The following is a 16,191-nucleotide window of genomic DNA, read 5'->3' on the forward strand; positions in this document are numbered from 1 at the left end:
AATAATTTACCATCTCTTGATTTTTAGTTGTATACATTGTTTGGAAACTAATAAACTACCCAACGTCGCGGCAGCGCTATGGTTGCAATATAAGTTCCTAGATAGTTGAGTTTCCGGGTACATGAGCGTTAATTTCTTCGTTAAAACATTATACACACATCCACAAAAAAATACAACCAGTCCTTGTTAACCGCTACAATAAACATTATATCACCAAACGACATGATCGGTGTCATCGCCGCTGTCAACGTCCATTCTACTATCCACGTAGTCGCTGTCTTCGTCGCTGTTGTACTCCTGATCTGGCATAAGCCATTCAATAGTTGGACCAGCTTGTCCTTCATTCTCGCTAACAGTGGTAGACGGAAAACCGTGGTCATCATCAGCGTTGCCGATGCCACCATGGTCGTCTCTCTCATCTTCTTCGTCAGCGTCGTCTTCCTCATGTTCATGGCCTTCATCGTTGTAATCCTCATCTTCTTCGTCATCATCATCGTCTGCCTCGCCAGCCGTTTGGGGGAGACCAAATGGTATAAAGTTTGTAACTTCAGCATTCCTCTCTCCTGTACCGGGAAGATTTTGAGCAACAAAAAACTCGGCCTCGTCACTAACGTAATCGGTGTTCTCATAAAACTCGATTTCATCATCATCTTCGTCGTCGTCTTCAATGCCAACAACATTACGTAAACCTAGCAAGGCTATTTCGGGGTCAAACATCACATCGGGGAATCCTAAAAGTCGCCTGAAAGTTCCAGAGTTCGGGGCTGCTGGTGGCATAGAATCTGGTGCAGGCTCAAAAATCCCTGGAATATAAACCTCGCTTGTCGCATTGCTGGCCATCGGCAAATAGCTGAATTCTCTCGTTGAGTCACGAATATAGCTGCCGATGATGTTTTGATTGAACCACATTCTTTGAAGATGTTCATACCTCTCTCTACTTAACGTCCCAGCATCACCTAATCCAACAAGGCCCTTAGAGGGTTCTCCATGCTTATTCAAGTATGGCGACTCAATAATGAAGGATTTATCAGTAACCATACGACTGATAAGCAGAGTTAGTCTGTTTTTCATAGGAGTGAAAAATAGTGTGCCATAACCACTCAATTTACATTCTCTACCATGCTCTGAGCTTTTATGTACCCACTTACCACAATGCAAACATATGTTCGAGCATTTGACATGACCGACACGTGAATTCTCATAAACATCTCCCATAACAACCTTTTCAGTCTTAGTCATTCCAGTAAGTGCAATATCTTTCAATTTGGCCGGAAGCTCAATTAAATGTACACCTTTAGGATACTCAATGATATCAATCTGATTGTCTCTCTTATGACATTTTGGGAAAGTCTTTTCATGGTAACTCATAGGGATACCCTTGACAAGTAATTTTTGAAACTCCGCCTCATTGCTATTAGGATTCAGCGAATTAGCCAAAAATTCATCCAAATCAGGTAACAATGTTTCTCCTTCTTCAAGAGGGAGAGTGTTCAAAAACAGAGACAAGAATTGAGCTTGTCTCTCGAAATTTTTGAGGTTAGTTTTGATAAGCTTGTACAACTTCTGGACGAAAGAACCATCAAATTTGAAGCCATCAACTTTCGAAGAGTTCTGTACCACGGACTCCAGTATATTTATTAGCGACTGGTAGGAAATACAATGTTCTGGTATGTCTTCAACATCATCAAGTAATGAATCAAACTGCAAGTTTTGTGAATTAACCTCATTCCTCTGTAATAAAGAAAAAGCTGTATAAATGACTCTCTTCATCAACGAGAATTGGACACATATGGACAATGGAATATCACTTTCAGTAAAAAGAAGCATGGTTGTCTCCATGAACCCTAAGTACGGGTTGTTTAGCAAAAACTCATAATACTTCTTCTTTTCTCTCTCACCTTTGAGATTTTCGTTGTTAGTTAAAATTCTATATTGTAATAAAGATTTTAGAACCAAGTCCAACATTTCCGGGATAATAATAGTGTGATCACTTCTCGTAGCTATTTCATGCATCTCTAAAGTTGAGGCAATCAATAATGGCAGAGAAAATTGAACATAATAGCCCTTTCTCGAGTACCTATAGAAAGATGTCAATAATGATTTGAAAGGAGGGGTACATTTTTTGAGATAAAGGTTTTCATCTTTCAACTCGAGTAGTTCAGCCATCAAATTCTCAAAATTTTTGCTTCCTGATTCACTTAATATACTCGAAATAGGTTTGTGAAATATTTGATTGGTTAACGAGGAGATATTGTCGCCATAGAAGTGTGAATATATACGCTCTTCATTATACCTAATAGGTTCGTATCCCTTAGAATCAACTTCAATCTCCCCCAATTTGAAAGATGGGACAAAAATGTTGTATTTTCCTTTGCATAACGGACATGTGAAATTGCTTGTTGACATCTTCTTCTTGTGTAGCATAGATTGGAAACATGAATAATGCATACCATGAGGACAACCAAAAATAACTAGCTTGTCTCTGGTACAGGATGACTGACCAGAGGCATTTGGGTGTGAAATACTTGCCTTTGAGAATTCTTTTACCATGAAAAAAGGAGGGTCATCATCAATAGTGGGTATGGTCCAATAATTAGATGAAGTGGAGATTAATGCAGGTATTCCAAATAAGGATTCATTTGTTTCTGGATTTTTACAGATGATGCAATTTCTAGTCTCTGTCTCATTCCCTTTAGAACCTGCAGAAGCAGAAGCTGAACGATCTTTCTCCTTTTCATCATTGTCTTTCGAACCTGAAGCATCAAAAAAATTCTTGTTATTATCGACAAAAGCAGACTGTTGCTTCTTCATCTTTTTCAGCACCTTCTTTTGACGCTTGAGTGCCAACCGTCTTCTCCGTTCAAGCTTAGTTTCTAAGGTTTTTCCATGCTTAGATTTTTTATACTCTTCCATATGAGATTCACCGAAGCAGAGCATAAGAGATGTAAGAACATCATCGTCTTTCAACAACAACAATTCTAAAATGGTAGATGCCTTTTTGGAAACATACTTTGGAAGATCAGTTTTCTCTGCTGCTGTTAAAAGCAAGTTGCATATTGGAATTTCCACAAAAGATTTCAACCCATGTGAATCTTCCTTGTTATATAGCTCGTCATCTAGGATAATTGCGTGAATCAACTGTAAAATCATATTCAAATGAGAGTCAACTTCAGAGGTAACAGCAAATCTCAGAAGTTTGTATAAGACTTTGACAAATTTCGCAGATTTCATAAACTGTCCAACTTTTTGGAACTTTAACAAATCTGTTTCGCTCAAAGGATAGAGGTAGGGGGAAATAATAACGTCATCTTCCTTTTTATTTTTGATAATTGCCAGATTTTTCACCACAGCTTCTTCCACTTCGGAAGAAGAAACTTTTCCATGAAAATAGCTAAACGGATCGACTTTATTCCAATAGCTATCCTTCAAAGTGTAACGACCATAGTCATTATAGCTTGTTGGAGGAACGTATGTTGTAATTTGATTCAATATTTCATCAAAGTTTGGGCAAGAAGGAAAAGAATCTTCCATCTCAGAGTACTTCAATGGGGCAGGAGCGAGAATTGACGCAATGCAATATTCGTTGAACAAGCTTAAGCATTGGTCGTAGGTAAGGTTGGAGTCATAGTATTGTCTGAATGTCAAAAGATAATACATCAAGGACATAAATTCGTGCAAAATAATTGGAATTTTTTCCTCATAGGTTGTCGACTCGAACTCAGTATCACCTGAGATGGCTGACTCTAGCATGAATCTATCGATAATATCTTGTAAAGGTAATTGATCTGTTATGATACCTTGTTGAATGATATATAAGTTATTTTCCGGTTTGTAAGCATCGAAGAAGTAATTTGCAAAGGTAACATAGATACCATTTCTGATCCAAAAATTTGACGAAATTTGAGAATGGAAAACCCAAGGCTGTAACATTTCATCTGCGACACCGACAAAACTGGTCAATGCATTTTCTGGATCGATTTCAAATGAAGAGGTTCCATCACGATTATGCGATATGTGTGATATTGACTTTGAAAGCAATTCTGGAGTGTAGAATTTGTAACCTCTTGACAATTCGGCCAATAGGTCCCCCACGGGATGCGACATAGAAACACCATCTTCCGTGATGTTAAATAGGACAGCGCCCGATTCTGTGTATGTTCTTGGCTTTGCCTTGAGATAGCTTGAAATGAGGGCAATTGACTTCTCCACCTTTTCGTTGGGAGTTTTGAAACCATAGCAGATCCTAGCAAGACTTTGCGACACGGTATACATTGGTCTGACACTGTTATGGTACGCTTCACAAGTTCTGTGGTCTTGGAATTCTTCATAGATGTCAGTCTTTCTTTTCAGTTTGTAAATCTCATCAAATGCTGTGAATAAACGTAGTAGTTTGTAAATAAAATCGTCAATGAAAAGTTCTTCACGGCCTTCATGGAGGAAGTTTAAGATCACACTTAAACCTCCAACAGCTTGGGACAAAACTTCTACTGTGCGCTGAACTTTCCAAGAGTCATGTGCCACTATGTGATACTTCCCGTTAACTAAGGAGGACGAACTGATGAGTATAGCAAGGATGCTATCAAGGACGTTGGTCAAGTAGCCTAACCGCAACAACTCCGTGCCTAAGTTTGGATCATGGTACACCTGAAGCCTGAAGGTCTCCAAAATGCTCAAACGCCACTCTCTATCATTTTTCGCTGCATTATATTCTAGGGTGGTAAGGATCGACATCACCTGTTGGGCAAACTTCGACCTTGTATCGGCGGTGTTCGTTATAATCGGGATAATTGTCTTTTTGATCAATTTTCTCATCGATTTCGGGTACCTCATTTCAAAAAAGGTGAGATATTGTAACCTGGAGGCATTTTTGTAGTAGGTGAGGGAGTTTGTTGGAGAAAGGGAGTCATCCAATTCGACTGTGACGTTGTGTATCGGAGTTGTGAAGGTGGCATCTGAACTGATGACCTCTTTGTAGAGGGGAATTTCCAAGTTTTCGTTGACGAGGAAATGGGTATCAATGAGGTCGCCAAAGAGCGGGAGACTCTTCAAGTGGAAATTCGCTGGTTCAAACAAGACCTTGGAAAGCTCTTGTTTAATGTAGTCTGTGAGAAGGACGTTTTCGTTTTCGAGAATGACGTCAAACCAGAGTATGATTGCACGGCATATTGACAAGTTAACGTATTCCGTTGCCGTGATGAGGGAATAGCGTAGTTCGGAGTAGCCCAGCGCCTTATATTTTTTGAATTTGTCAATCTTTTTCTCGAGCACTGACCTATCCTTGGATCTAGCATAGACGACAAATCCTCTTTCGTCGATGATTCTGGCCAATTGGGTGACTCCATTTTTGTTGAAGTCGAAGTCGGCGTAGCCTTTGTAGGAGACCTCGTACCAGGGGTGGTTGTCGTCGTGGTAGTCTGGGGAAAACTGGTAGGCGACGCTGAGGAAGCTGTTTGCCTGGTCGAAGTTGTGGAATTCGTCGTTCCAGATGACTAGGCAGTAATATTCGTGAAGGTCGCCGAGATCCACGACGTCGAAGCGGCCCTCGTCGTTCTCCGTGGAGTAGACGCCATTGTGGGTGCCATCCTGATCGCCCGTGTACGCAGGCAAGGTGTCTGTGTGGGCGAGCTGGGCGAGGAAGTCTGCCGGGTCTTCTGCCGGGTTGTGGAACGGCAGGGCTGGGAGCGGCGAAAGGTTGGTGAGCTGGACATCGAGGATGAAGTCGAAGAGGACGCGGACGAGTATGGAAATGTTTTCCTTGAGCTTTGCCGGCAACTGCGGGAGGGCGCTTTTCAGCTTCGCCTCCGTCTCGTTGGCCTTGCACAGCAAGTCGACCTTCCAGGAGCTGTCGTCGCCGCAGTCGCAGATGGCGTCGCCGGACGACTTGTGGACGCTGACGTTGTGGTCGGAGTGCTCCTCCTTGTTGAAGCAGTCTTCGCACAGACAGCACGTGGCGTCGACGCCGCAGTCGTAGCAGTTGTACACCAGACGGCCCTGCGGGATCGACGACGCGCAGATGTGGCCCGTGTGGCCCCTGGACTTGTTTTTCACCTGGTCCAGGTAGAACGACTTGTTGAAGGTGTTCTGGTTGACCTCGTCCCAGGTGCGGGGGTACAGGATGAGCCGCTTCTCCCGCGGGAAGATGAAGTCGTAGAACTGGTCGTGGTCCGAGAGGGCGAAGTAGAGCGACCGGAAGAGCAACGCCTCGTGCTTGTGCTCGAACGCCCGGAGCCGGGGGAACAGCAGCAGCTGGTTCACGAGCTCTCTGGCGAACCTCGTGTTCTTGTAGTTGTCGCAGGCGGCATTGGCATCCGGCGGGGCGGACATGGTGTGCTACAGAGCAGATTACAAGAGCCAGCGCCCCCGTGCACAGGCACCGTGCTGAAACGCTCATCACACACAGCGGCCAAATCCACAGATTACGTAGGGGTCGTCTGTCTGTCTGTCTGTCTGTCTGTGTGTGGCGCCGCGGGACGGCTCTGCCGTGGAAAAAGGAGGTGTTCTCTCCGCAGGCACTCCCGCAGGCACTCCCGCACGCCGACGCGTCGCTCCCCCCACCCGCCGCACCGATCGACCGCTCTCCCCGTTCTCCGCACCCCTCACGCCGCCGGCGATGCGCCATCGCCACGGGCTCGCTTTCTCCTGCTCCGGACGGACGTCCGGGCCTCTCTTTATATGTCCCCGCGAGTGCTACAGCCGCGGCCAGTCGATCGGGCCCATCGCGTCGTCTCCGGCGCTCCGGCCAGGTCGCTGCGCACGAGCCTCCGGCGCTGCCCCCCGTGGTGGGTCCGTGATGGCCAATTCGGCAGGCGTGTCAAATTGGCAATTTCCGGGCCCCACGTGGGGGTGCTCCGCGCGCGTGTCGGGGTCGGGTGCATATGCAGGCGAGCCGCGCAGCGAGCCGCAGACACTAGCTCACGTGCCCCGCGGCGCTTCCGCCGCAGATAACGCAGAAGAAGACCAGGGCCTCGGAGGGAGGGGGGGACTAATAGGGGCACGTTGTGGCACGTTGCAGGCAGGTGCACGTTCTCTGCCCGTTGCACAAGACAGGAGAGGGAAAGACGGCAGCACGTTGCCAGTCAATTTGCACGGATCGGGAAATGCGGTGTAGTGGTGGTCTCCGGTGGAATATTTTGCAGGTCGCAAGCAGAGCAGACCGGGGGCCAGAGGTGCTGTATATAAGCCCTGTGGGCTGCTGTGTGGTGGTATGTGGTGGAGGTTGGTGGAGGTTGTGCAGTGTTGTAGTCTTGTTGCCTCTGGATTTGTTCGCCAAAGCAGTCCAGTTTTCCAACCGCCGTTTTCATTCACACCTCCTCTCGCAGCAGAGCAGAACAGCGCAGAGCAGACCAGAACACCTCTTCTAGTCCGACCGCACCTTTACTAAACCAGACTACAGCAGCACTCACAAAACATCGCAATGAGCGGAAAACTGACCAAGGGTGGTAATGCCGCCTTCCACAACTTCATCAACGACTTCGCTGACGTCGAGGACCCGCTAGAGAGAAAGAGACTCGCCTTGGAGAAGATCGACAATGCCGACTTCAGTTGGTACCACGTCAGAGCCATCATGGTGGCCGGTGTCGGTTTCATGACCGACTCGTACGACATCTTCGCCATTAACATGTCTGTGCCAATGATGGCCTACGTCTTCTGGAAGGGCTCCATCCCATCCTCCACCCAGACCTTGATCAAGGTTTCCACCTCCGTCGGTACTGTTATCGGCCAGGTTGGTTTCGGGTGGCTTGCCGACGTCCTCGGACGTAAGGCTATCTACGGTATCGAGTTGATCATCATGATTGCCGCCACCATCTTGCAATGTACCGCCGGCCACTCCTCCGCTGTCAACTTCGCCGCCATCCTCACCTTCTACAGAATCATCATGGGTATCGGTATCGGTGGTGACTATCCTTTGTCCTCTATTATCACTTCTGAATTTGCCACCACCAAGTGGAGAGGTGCCATCATGGGTGCCGTCTTTGCCAACCAGGGTTGGGGTCAATTGATGGCCGGTATCGTTGCCATTATCTGTGTTGCCGGCTACAAGAACGAATTAGACGTTGTTGGTGCCAAGAACTGTGGTCCAGACTGTGTCAAGGCTTGTGACCAGATGTGGAGAATTGTCATTGGTTTCGGTGCTGTCCCAGGTTTACTTGCTCTTTACTTCAGATTGACCATCCCAGAATCCCCAAGATACACCTTCGACGTCTCCAACGAGATTGAAAAGGCCACCGCTGACACAGCCAAGTTCACCTCCGGTAAGCTCGGTAACGCAGAAACCGGCGACATCGACTACCTTGCCCAAACCGAAACCAGAGACCAAGCCCTCAACTACCAACCACCAAAAGCTTCCTGGAACGATTTCTGGGCCCACTTCCTCCAATGGAGATACGGTAAGATTTTGCTCGGTACCGCTGGTTCTTGGTTCATGTTGGATGTTGCTTACTATGGTCTTGGTTTGAACACTGCCACCATTTTGAAGACCATCGGTTACGCATCCTCCACCAACGTCTACAAGTCCTTGTACAACCAAGCCGCCGGTAACTTGATCTTGATCTGTGCCGGAAGTATCCCAGGTTACTGGTTATCCGTCGCCACCGTTGATGTCATTGGTAGAAAGTTTGTCCAATTCTGGGGTTTCACCATCTTGACTGTCTTGTTCTGTATCATTGGTTTCGCCTACCACAAGTTGAGCGAGGGTGGTTTGTTTGCTCTTTACATTCTCTGTCAATTATTCCAGAACTTTGGTCCAAACACCACCACCTTCATTGTCCCAGGTGAGTGTTACCCAACCAGATACAGATCCACTGCTCACGGTTTGTCTGCCGCTGCCGGTAAAGTCGGTGCCATCATTGCACAAACCTGTATTGGTACCTTGCAAGACCGTGGCTGTGTTGCCAAGGGCTTGAAGAAGGGATGTTGGTTGAACCACGTCATGGAGATCTTTGCTCTTTTCATGTTGCTCGGTATGTTGACCACCCTCTGTATCCCAGAAACCAAGAGAAAGACCTTGGAAGAATTGGCCGAAGAATTGCACGGTGAGGTGGATATCACTAAGCAAAGAGTGCACAGCATCCCATCCGACGATGAGGACAAAATTGCTGACTCCGTCTAATCGATATATACACATTTAGTCTCTTGTTCTATTCTTTCTTTCTTCCTTTCTAATTAATTTTACTTCTACTTCGATCTTAAACGAGCCATCTCCACCAATATGTCCACAGCAACAGTTATCGACATTATTGCATTGCATAGAAGTGTATTTTAATGCAATGCTATCTCCGACCATGCATTCGAGTTGCATAATTTAGCAATCCCGATGTGGGGCAGGGGGGACTAATCCTGCCAGGGGAAAACCGTTTATGTGTCAGTATCTGATTAAGTGCGATATCGCTAGCTCGAGACTCATTTTCTAGCTCCATCTACGTCTTCTTCCTTTTCTTTTTCTTCCTGTGGCTTCCTTGTTTCCTTACTTCCCCAATCTTTCATGCCTCTCTTTCAGTCAACTTCTGCTCCCACAATCTCCGCCAGAAAGCCTTCGCTCAGCCACGACGGGATCGGCCCCCCGAGCCGCAGACCCTGAGCGGCTCGGGAGTCATTTTTTCCGGAAAGCCTAAACGTGCAGAAAAAGAAAAGAAATGGCAAATAAAAAGAAAAAACGGAAAAAGAGAAAATCTGCCAATTTGCGTCTTCGTTTTGCTCCTTTTTTTTCATAGTACCTCCATCTATTTAACGGGATTCAATTCCTGTGACCAGTTTCCCACAGTTTACTGCTTTTTTTTCTTGGAAAAGACATCCTTCGGCGATCCTTCAATCCTTCTTTCTACTCTCTTCTTCTCCTTCTGTTTGATAGAACACTTTCTCGAAGTCTTGTTCCCACAACACTCACTCCATCTCAAACAGACAAATACAGCAAGCATGGCAAACAAAACTGAAGGTGGTAACGCTGCGTTCCACAATTTCATGAATGACTTTGCCGACGTCGATGATCCTCTTGAAAGAAAGAGACTGGCATTGGAGGCAATCGACAATGCTCCTTTTGGATGGTACCACGTCAGAACTATCATGGTCGGTGGTGTCGGTTTCATGACCGACGCTTACGACATTTTCTCTGTCAACCTTGGTGTCTCGTACATGGCGTACGCATTCTGGGGCAACAAGATGCCATCCTCAACGGAGACGTTGATCAAGGTTTCGACCTCCGTGGGTACTGTGATTGGCCAATTGGGGTTTGGTTATCTAGCTGATGCATTGGGTAGAAAATCCGTCTACGGTGTCGAGTTGATGATTATGATTTCCGCCACCATCTTGCAATGTACCGCCTCCCATTCTCCTGCCATATCCTTCCCTGCTATCCTTACCTTCTACAGAATCATCATGGGTATCGGTATCGGTGCAGACTACCCTTTGTCTTCTATCATCACTTCTGAATTTGCCACCACCAAGTGGAGAGGTGCCATCATGGGTGCCGTCTTTGCCAACCAGGGTTGGGGTCAATTTCTTGCTGGCGTTGTTGCAATGATTTGCGTTGCGGGTTACAAAAATGTCTTGAGCGTCAATTCTGCTGCAGAATGTGGTGCAGAGTGTATCAGAGCCTGTGACCAAATCTGGAGAATCATCATCGGTATGGGTGCTGTTCCTGGTATGATTGCACTATACTTCAGAATGACTATCCCAGAATCTCCAAGATTTACAATGGACGTTGAAGGAGACCTGGAAAAGGCCACCGCTGATACTGCCAAATTCGCATCTGGTCAACACGGCAATGCTTCCAATACTGACATTGAATTATTAAAACCATCCGAAGCCACCGAAAAGGAAGAAGAATACTCTAGTCAAAATGCACAAGAATTGGGCCCTCCAAAAGCTTCTTTCAAGGATTTTATCAGCCATTTTAGACAATGGAAACACGGTAAGATCTTGTTGGGTACTGCTGGTTCTTGGTTCATGTTGGATGTGGCGTACTATGGCTTGGGTTTGAACACCGCTAGTATCTTAGAATCTATTGGTTTTGCATCCTCCGACCACGTCTACACCTCATTATACAACCAAGCTGCTGGTAACTTGATTTTGGTTTGTGCCGGTACTATCCCAGGTTACTGGGTAACTGTCGCAACAGTTGACACAATTGGTAGAAAGCCAATCCAGATCATGGGTTTTATTATTTTGACCATTTTGTTCTGTATCATCGGTTTTGGATTTGAGAAAGTCGGTGCACACGGTAGATTTGCACTCTATATTATTGCTCAGTTTTTCCAGAATTTTGGTCCAAATACCACAACTTTCATTGTCCCTGGTGAATGCTACCCAACTAGGTACAGATCCACCGCCCATGGTATGTCCGCTGCATCCGGCAAAATAGGTGCCATCATTGCACAAACTTGTATTGGTACCTTGAAAGACCGTGGGTGTGCTGCAAAGGGTTTGGCAAAGGGTTGCTGGTTAAACCACGTTATGGAGATCTTTGCCCTATTTATGTTATTGGGTATCTTCACTTCTTTCTGCATCCCAGAAACTAAGAGAAAAACATTAGAACAATTGGCTGAAGAGTTGCACGGTGAAGTTGATTTGACCAAGAGAAGAGAGGCAACAGAAATCCAAGACCCTCAAACTTCTTCTTACTTGGAGCAAGGCCATCAAAGCATGGCTTAAAAAAGTTTTCGTTTTTCTAATTCAAGTATCAGAACTCGTTCATTCCAGTCTATTCTTTGGCATTTTACGTTTAGATTTACATTTACATTTTCATATTCTGCTATTTTACTAGTTACGCTTTAGTTCAGGTTTTCTCTTCATTCATTTTTTCTTGGTTGTTTTTTCCACTCTTATTTATTAATACGGTTTATATAAAATCTTTGTATCAAATCTATTCTGGCATTTAGTTTTTATATATGTTTTTGTAGCCCCTTGAAGATTCAGACATTTTCCAGGCGGCGCGTCGTTTATTAAATAATTTTCTTAGCATGTATTTCTATAGTAGCGTATGACATCTTGTCCCTTGAAACCGACAGACTTGCAAAGCAAGCAGTTGAAATCGGATCTTTTAACTAACTCAAAAGCTACATAAGCTACATACAATTATGGATAACGCATCACTACCGCCAATGCCTTTGATTCTGAGGAAGAAAAATGACGATACCAGGGACAATTCGAACTATCAGCAAAGACATGCAAACTACAGACGAAATTCTCATCATGTGCAGGAGCGATGCCCATTCTGGGACAAAGTCGGGGCATGCAGACATGGAAATAAATGTGTAAGATTACACACTAGGCCAAAGAAGTCGAAAACTGTGGTGTTTTGGAATTTATTTCCAAACCCGGTTAGAACGTGCTACAAGAAAACTACAGGTAAGGACGGGACGGAAGATGTTACAAACAACGGAGGAGACTTCGTGGTTCTCGATGCCGAAATAGATGAAAGAAAATTGAGCCAGGAAGCCGACAGGTTTTTCCAAGATATTTTTGTCGAGCTGTCTTTGAAATATGGAGAAATCGACGATTTGATTATTTGTGGGAACTACAACCCCCACCTTGGAGGTAACGTTCTGGTGAAATTTAAAGACGAGAGAAGTGCCGCCAAATCTTACCAAGAGTGCAACGACCGCTGGTATGGCGAAAAACCCATTTTCTGTGAACTTTCTCCAGTGTCATATTTTGAAGATGCTGCGTGTAAAGATTTTTCCGTGTCTGGAAGATGCGACCGTGGAGACCAGTGTAACTTGATACACGTTAGAAGACCAGATTATGGGTTGCGAAAGAAGTTGTTTGCCAGTCAGAGAGCATACTACAAAGATACAGACAGGTGACTTTTTGTAGGCTCCTAAGTTTTTTCTCCGCTTTATATCGAATTCTAACTTCCGTTACGAACGCCAAACTTTCTCCCAGAGATAGGTGGATTGTACTTGTTTTAGATAAATGCAATGATCTAACACTTTGTATATCACACCAAAAGCCAGCTTAACGCCGGCTCTATTCTTTTTTCTGAACTTAGCTGCCGAATGCGGGAACTAATTTGGAACGAGAAAAACATGCGGCCAACCCACGACAAATTCGAGCATGAGTGTGTTGGCGATTTGAGATGTTCAATTAAATCGGTAAGTGTGTGTCACCTCTTGAACAAGTGTATGATCTTCAGAGTACGAGCTCATCGACAAACAGGGCTCGGCGTATTATGACTTCAACTATTAGCTATGACAAAATTGCTGGGAAAACTGCCGATGATCTTTTCGAAGAATACTCCGTGGAGGATCTTGGCGATCTCATGACAAGACTTTCGGCTGATGTCAACACGAAGAAGCAAAAGTTGAAGCTTCTTGTTGGAAACAAGTACAGAGACTTGTTGAATGTGGCTGATGACATTATTACAATGAACGAAATTACTGCCATCGAAAACGAACAATTGATGAAATTAGCATTCAAAAGATCGGACTATAATTCAAAATCTTTATCTAACCTTTCCAAGTTCAATGCCCATCTAAACAAGATTCAAATTCAAAAGGTGCAAGAGGATAACCGTCCGGCTATTTTGCGGAACGTTGTTCACGACTTGAACTATGCTTTGATAGCACTCAAGCACAACCTAGTAATTGAGTTGCAGTCGAGCGAGGAAAGCTATAATACGCTGAATGATTTTCCAGGTGTAAGCTTGAATAATCAGCATTCAATGGACTTGGATGAAGGATTAGACTACTACCAGCCTGTGTCTACTACAGTGTCAAATGGATTTGTGTTGTTAGCTAAACACATCTACTTGATCAAATATTTATTCCAAGATGAAGTCAAAAATCAGCCAAAATTGTTTGCCGTGGTTAAATATAAGCAGTTATGCGGAGAGTTTAACAATTTGCTCGAGTCAAACATCATAAGACTCAAACACGAGGCCGACTCCGATTTTATCCATAACTTATTCGTGTCATATTTGATAGCCAATGAAATGCGTCCTATACATGTGCTGGAGAAAATCCTAGAAAAGAGGTTAGCCAATTTTAAAAGCTTAGTAACTACTAAAAGACCTTTTCAAGAACTACTTAGTTATGTTTTTGTAACTATTCAGTTTATGAACTTCATTTTCTCACGCATTCAAGTTTCTATAAGTAGACTGCAAAATGCAACTGGGCCTTCCAATTGGATTCAACAAACCTCTTTTCAAAAGTGGAGCAAATGGTTACACAAAAACCCTACTTTAGGATCGGAGAATGGTATCCAAGTCCAGTACAAGTTCGAGGTCGGTAGCGACCTAATTGACAAAGTTGAGTATGAAGATACAATGAAACAATGGAAGAAAGATGCCAGCCAACTACTGCTGGATAATTTCAATGCAAAATTTGATAAATCATCAGAGAATTTAACAGACTTGGTAATATTGCTTAGATACGCATTAATATCCTTCAAGCATTTTACATCTCTATCTACCTTACCTGTGGGACATGAAAACATTGTTGATTATCTTATTGGAAAGTGGCAAAAAGAGTTTTTGATAAAGCTGACTACTAAACTAAGTGAGTTTGAGAAAATCGGCAATCTGATTCTGGAAACATTCAACAATGAAGAGTTAATAAATTCAATAGTAGATTCATCCAGTGAATCATGTCTTTATGAGTTTGACGATGATTTCAATATGGGAGAGCTATTACAATATTCTGGTGATAAAAGCAGCAATGATCAGGTTTTTGTCCTCTTAGATGTTTTCAAGCAGGATTTGAAATCAACGGGCAACTCGATTGAATCACTACGAGCTTTGTCTTCATTAGTATTGAAACCTCTATTATCGATCGATGACTACGAAGATGATGAATTCTGGGTAGAAGTTTCCGTAAAATTGAAAGATATTTTGAATGAAAGTGTGAACTCGAGCATTTCCATTCTGAATAAATCGGTAAGCAGTTTCTTTGATAAAGTTTCCAGTTCATTAGAAAAAAACAGATTAGAGGTCTCAAATACAAGGATATTTTACATGATACGAGTATTGGTACAATTAGAGGACAAGATTCAGCTCAACGAGTTTTATGAAACGTTCAGCATTCACTCCAACGATTCTAATGGCACCAGGATTGAACTGTCCGAACTCATTGAGCCATTGCTAACAAAATATTTTAAGGTTATTGTTGATTCAACATTCAATACAAAATATGCAAGCAAGCTTGAAAGCCTGCTCAAGAAGAGATTTGAACCCAGTAAAGACTACGCTGAGTTTATGCTATGGGAAAATATCTTGGACGAAAAGCCTATTCCAACAACTTCTTCTTTCGAATATTCTGAATTACTGTTGTCCTTCTGTTCCGACGTGATTAGCAATTCAGGAAAAAACTACTCGAATTACTTCGTATTACCCTCATTTGAAAAGGTAAGACAAGAGATTGTTGGACTATTAGTAAGTAAGTTGAATGATTATGTCAATTTTTTGAATGAAGCCGAGATTGACGCCAATGACAGCGCAACCAACTCTAAACTCTTACTTACCTACGCCGATTGTCTCTTTACCAAATTTTTGCTCAGTACAGAGGTTCCTGATGACAAAAGTCATACAAAGTTTGTCAAAATCTTTGAGCCGCTGGCTGACGCTGATTATCGTAAGCAAATTGCATACTCTATTCTTGAGAACTACAAGAACCAGTCTTTAATGTATTATCCTTTGTCCGTGTAGCAAAAAAAAAATGCGATGTATTTATATAATTCAATGATCCTATAATTTGTAATAAAGATAGACGAATGATTCTAATGGAACACTCTACAGGCACACCTTCTTGTGTTCTAGTCTGACCCCACCACAATTATGCTCTTCTTTTATGCGTTCTTCAACCTTTTTGCTGATGAATTCAATCCTGCTTTGAGTATGACTCCATAGCCATGAACAAAGCTGTTGTGATTGGTCGGCATAGAAAGTTTCTAGATCGTCTAAAATCTGAAAGTATTCTTCCTTTAGCTGCAAAATTTGGGCCTCTCTTTCCTCCACCAATTTCTGTATCCTAAATTTTAAAGCGTACTGACCTCCATGATGATCATCGTGATAAAATTCATTGTAGCTTCTCGTTCTTTTCATATGAGCAGCATAGACGGTCCTGTATTGTCAAAGGTATCAATTACTATTTGTAGTAGTAGAGCTGTCATCATACACGGAGGAATGAAATAAGTTTACATGATATGCGCGTATAGGGGGAACCTCAAATAGGATACTTGAAACTTTTTTGCCGATAGCTC

General features: G+C 43.6%; 6 protein-coding genes across 6 annotated transcripts; 4 read left to right on the forward strand and 2 right to left on the reverse strand.

The window, feature by feature from the left end:
• Window positions 1–40: 40 nt before the first annotated feature.
• PICMEDRAFT_15090 (hypothetical protein) lies at window positions 41–6,583 on the reverse strand. Its single transcript, XM_019160659.1, has one exon. It carries the CDS (start codon window positions 6,322–6,324, stop codon window positions 211–213), a length of 6,114 nt encoding a protein of 2,037 aa, XP_019018212.1. The 5' UTR covers window positions 6,325–6,583; the 3' UTR covers window positions 41–210.
• A 508-nt stretch (window positions 6,584–7,091) lies between these two features.
• On the forward strand, window positions 7,092–9,219 carry PICMEDRAFT_15091 (hypothetical protein). The gene has a single exon (XM_019160660.1). The coding sequence runs from the start codon at window positions 7,415–7,417 to the stop codon at window positions 9,107–9,109; it is 1,695 nt and encodes a 564-aa protein (XP_019018213.1). The 5' UTR covers window positions 7,092–7,414; the 3' UTR covers window positions 9,110–9,219.
• A 371-nt stretch (window positions 9,220–9,590) lies between these two features.
• PICMEDRAFT_15096 (hypothetical protein) lies at window positions 9,591–11,832 on the forward strand. Its single transcript, XM_019160661.1, has one exon. It carries the CDS (start codon window positions 9,913–9,915, stop codon window positions 11,644–11,646), a length of 1,734 nt encoding a protein of 577 aa, XP_019018214.1. The 5' UTR covers window positions 9,591–9,912; the 3' UTR covers window positions 11,647–11,832.
• Window positions 11,833–12,011: 179 nt separating this feature from the next.
• Window positions 12,012–12,951, forward strand: PICMEDRAFT_15098 (hypothetical protein). The gene has a single exon (XM_019160663.1). It carries the CDS (start codon window positions 12,072–12,074, stop codon window positions 12,798–12,800), a length of 729 nt encoding a protein of 242 aa, XP_019018215.1. The 5' UTR covers window positions 12,012–12,071; the 3' UTR covers window positions 12,801–12,951.
• A 141-nt stretch (window positions 12,952–13,092) lies between these two features.
• Window positions 13,093–15,941, forward strand: PICMEDRAFT_15099 (hypothetical protein). Its single transcript, XM_019160665.1, has one exon. It carries the CDS (start codon window positions 13,166–13,168, stop codon window positions 15,635–15,637), a length of 2,472 nt encoding a protein of 823 aa, XP_019018216.1. The 5' UTR covers window positions 13,093–13,165; the 3' UTR covers window positions 15,638–15,941.
• On the reverse strand, window positions 15,680–16,153 carry PICMEDRAFT_107063 (hypothetical protein). The gene has a single exon (XM_019159709.1). It carries the CDS (start codon window positions 16,031–16,033, stop codon window positions 15,722–15,724), a length of 312 nt encoding a protein of 103 aa, XP_019018217.1. The 5' UTR covers window positions 16,034–16,153; the 3' UTR covers window positions 15,680–15,721.
• Between the last annotated feature and the right edge of the window lie 38 nt (window positions 16,154–16,191).

The sequence above is a fragment of the Pichia membranifaciens genome, assembly GCF_001661235.1.
Source record: "Pichia membranifaciens NRRL Y-2026 unplaced genomic scaffold PICMEscaffold_2, whole genome shotgun sequence".
In the NCBI taxonomy this organism is placed as follows: Eukaryota; Fungi; Ascomycota; class Pichiomycetes; order Pichiales; family Pichiaceae; genus Pichia; species Pichia membranifaciens.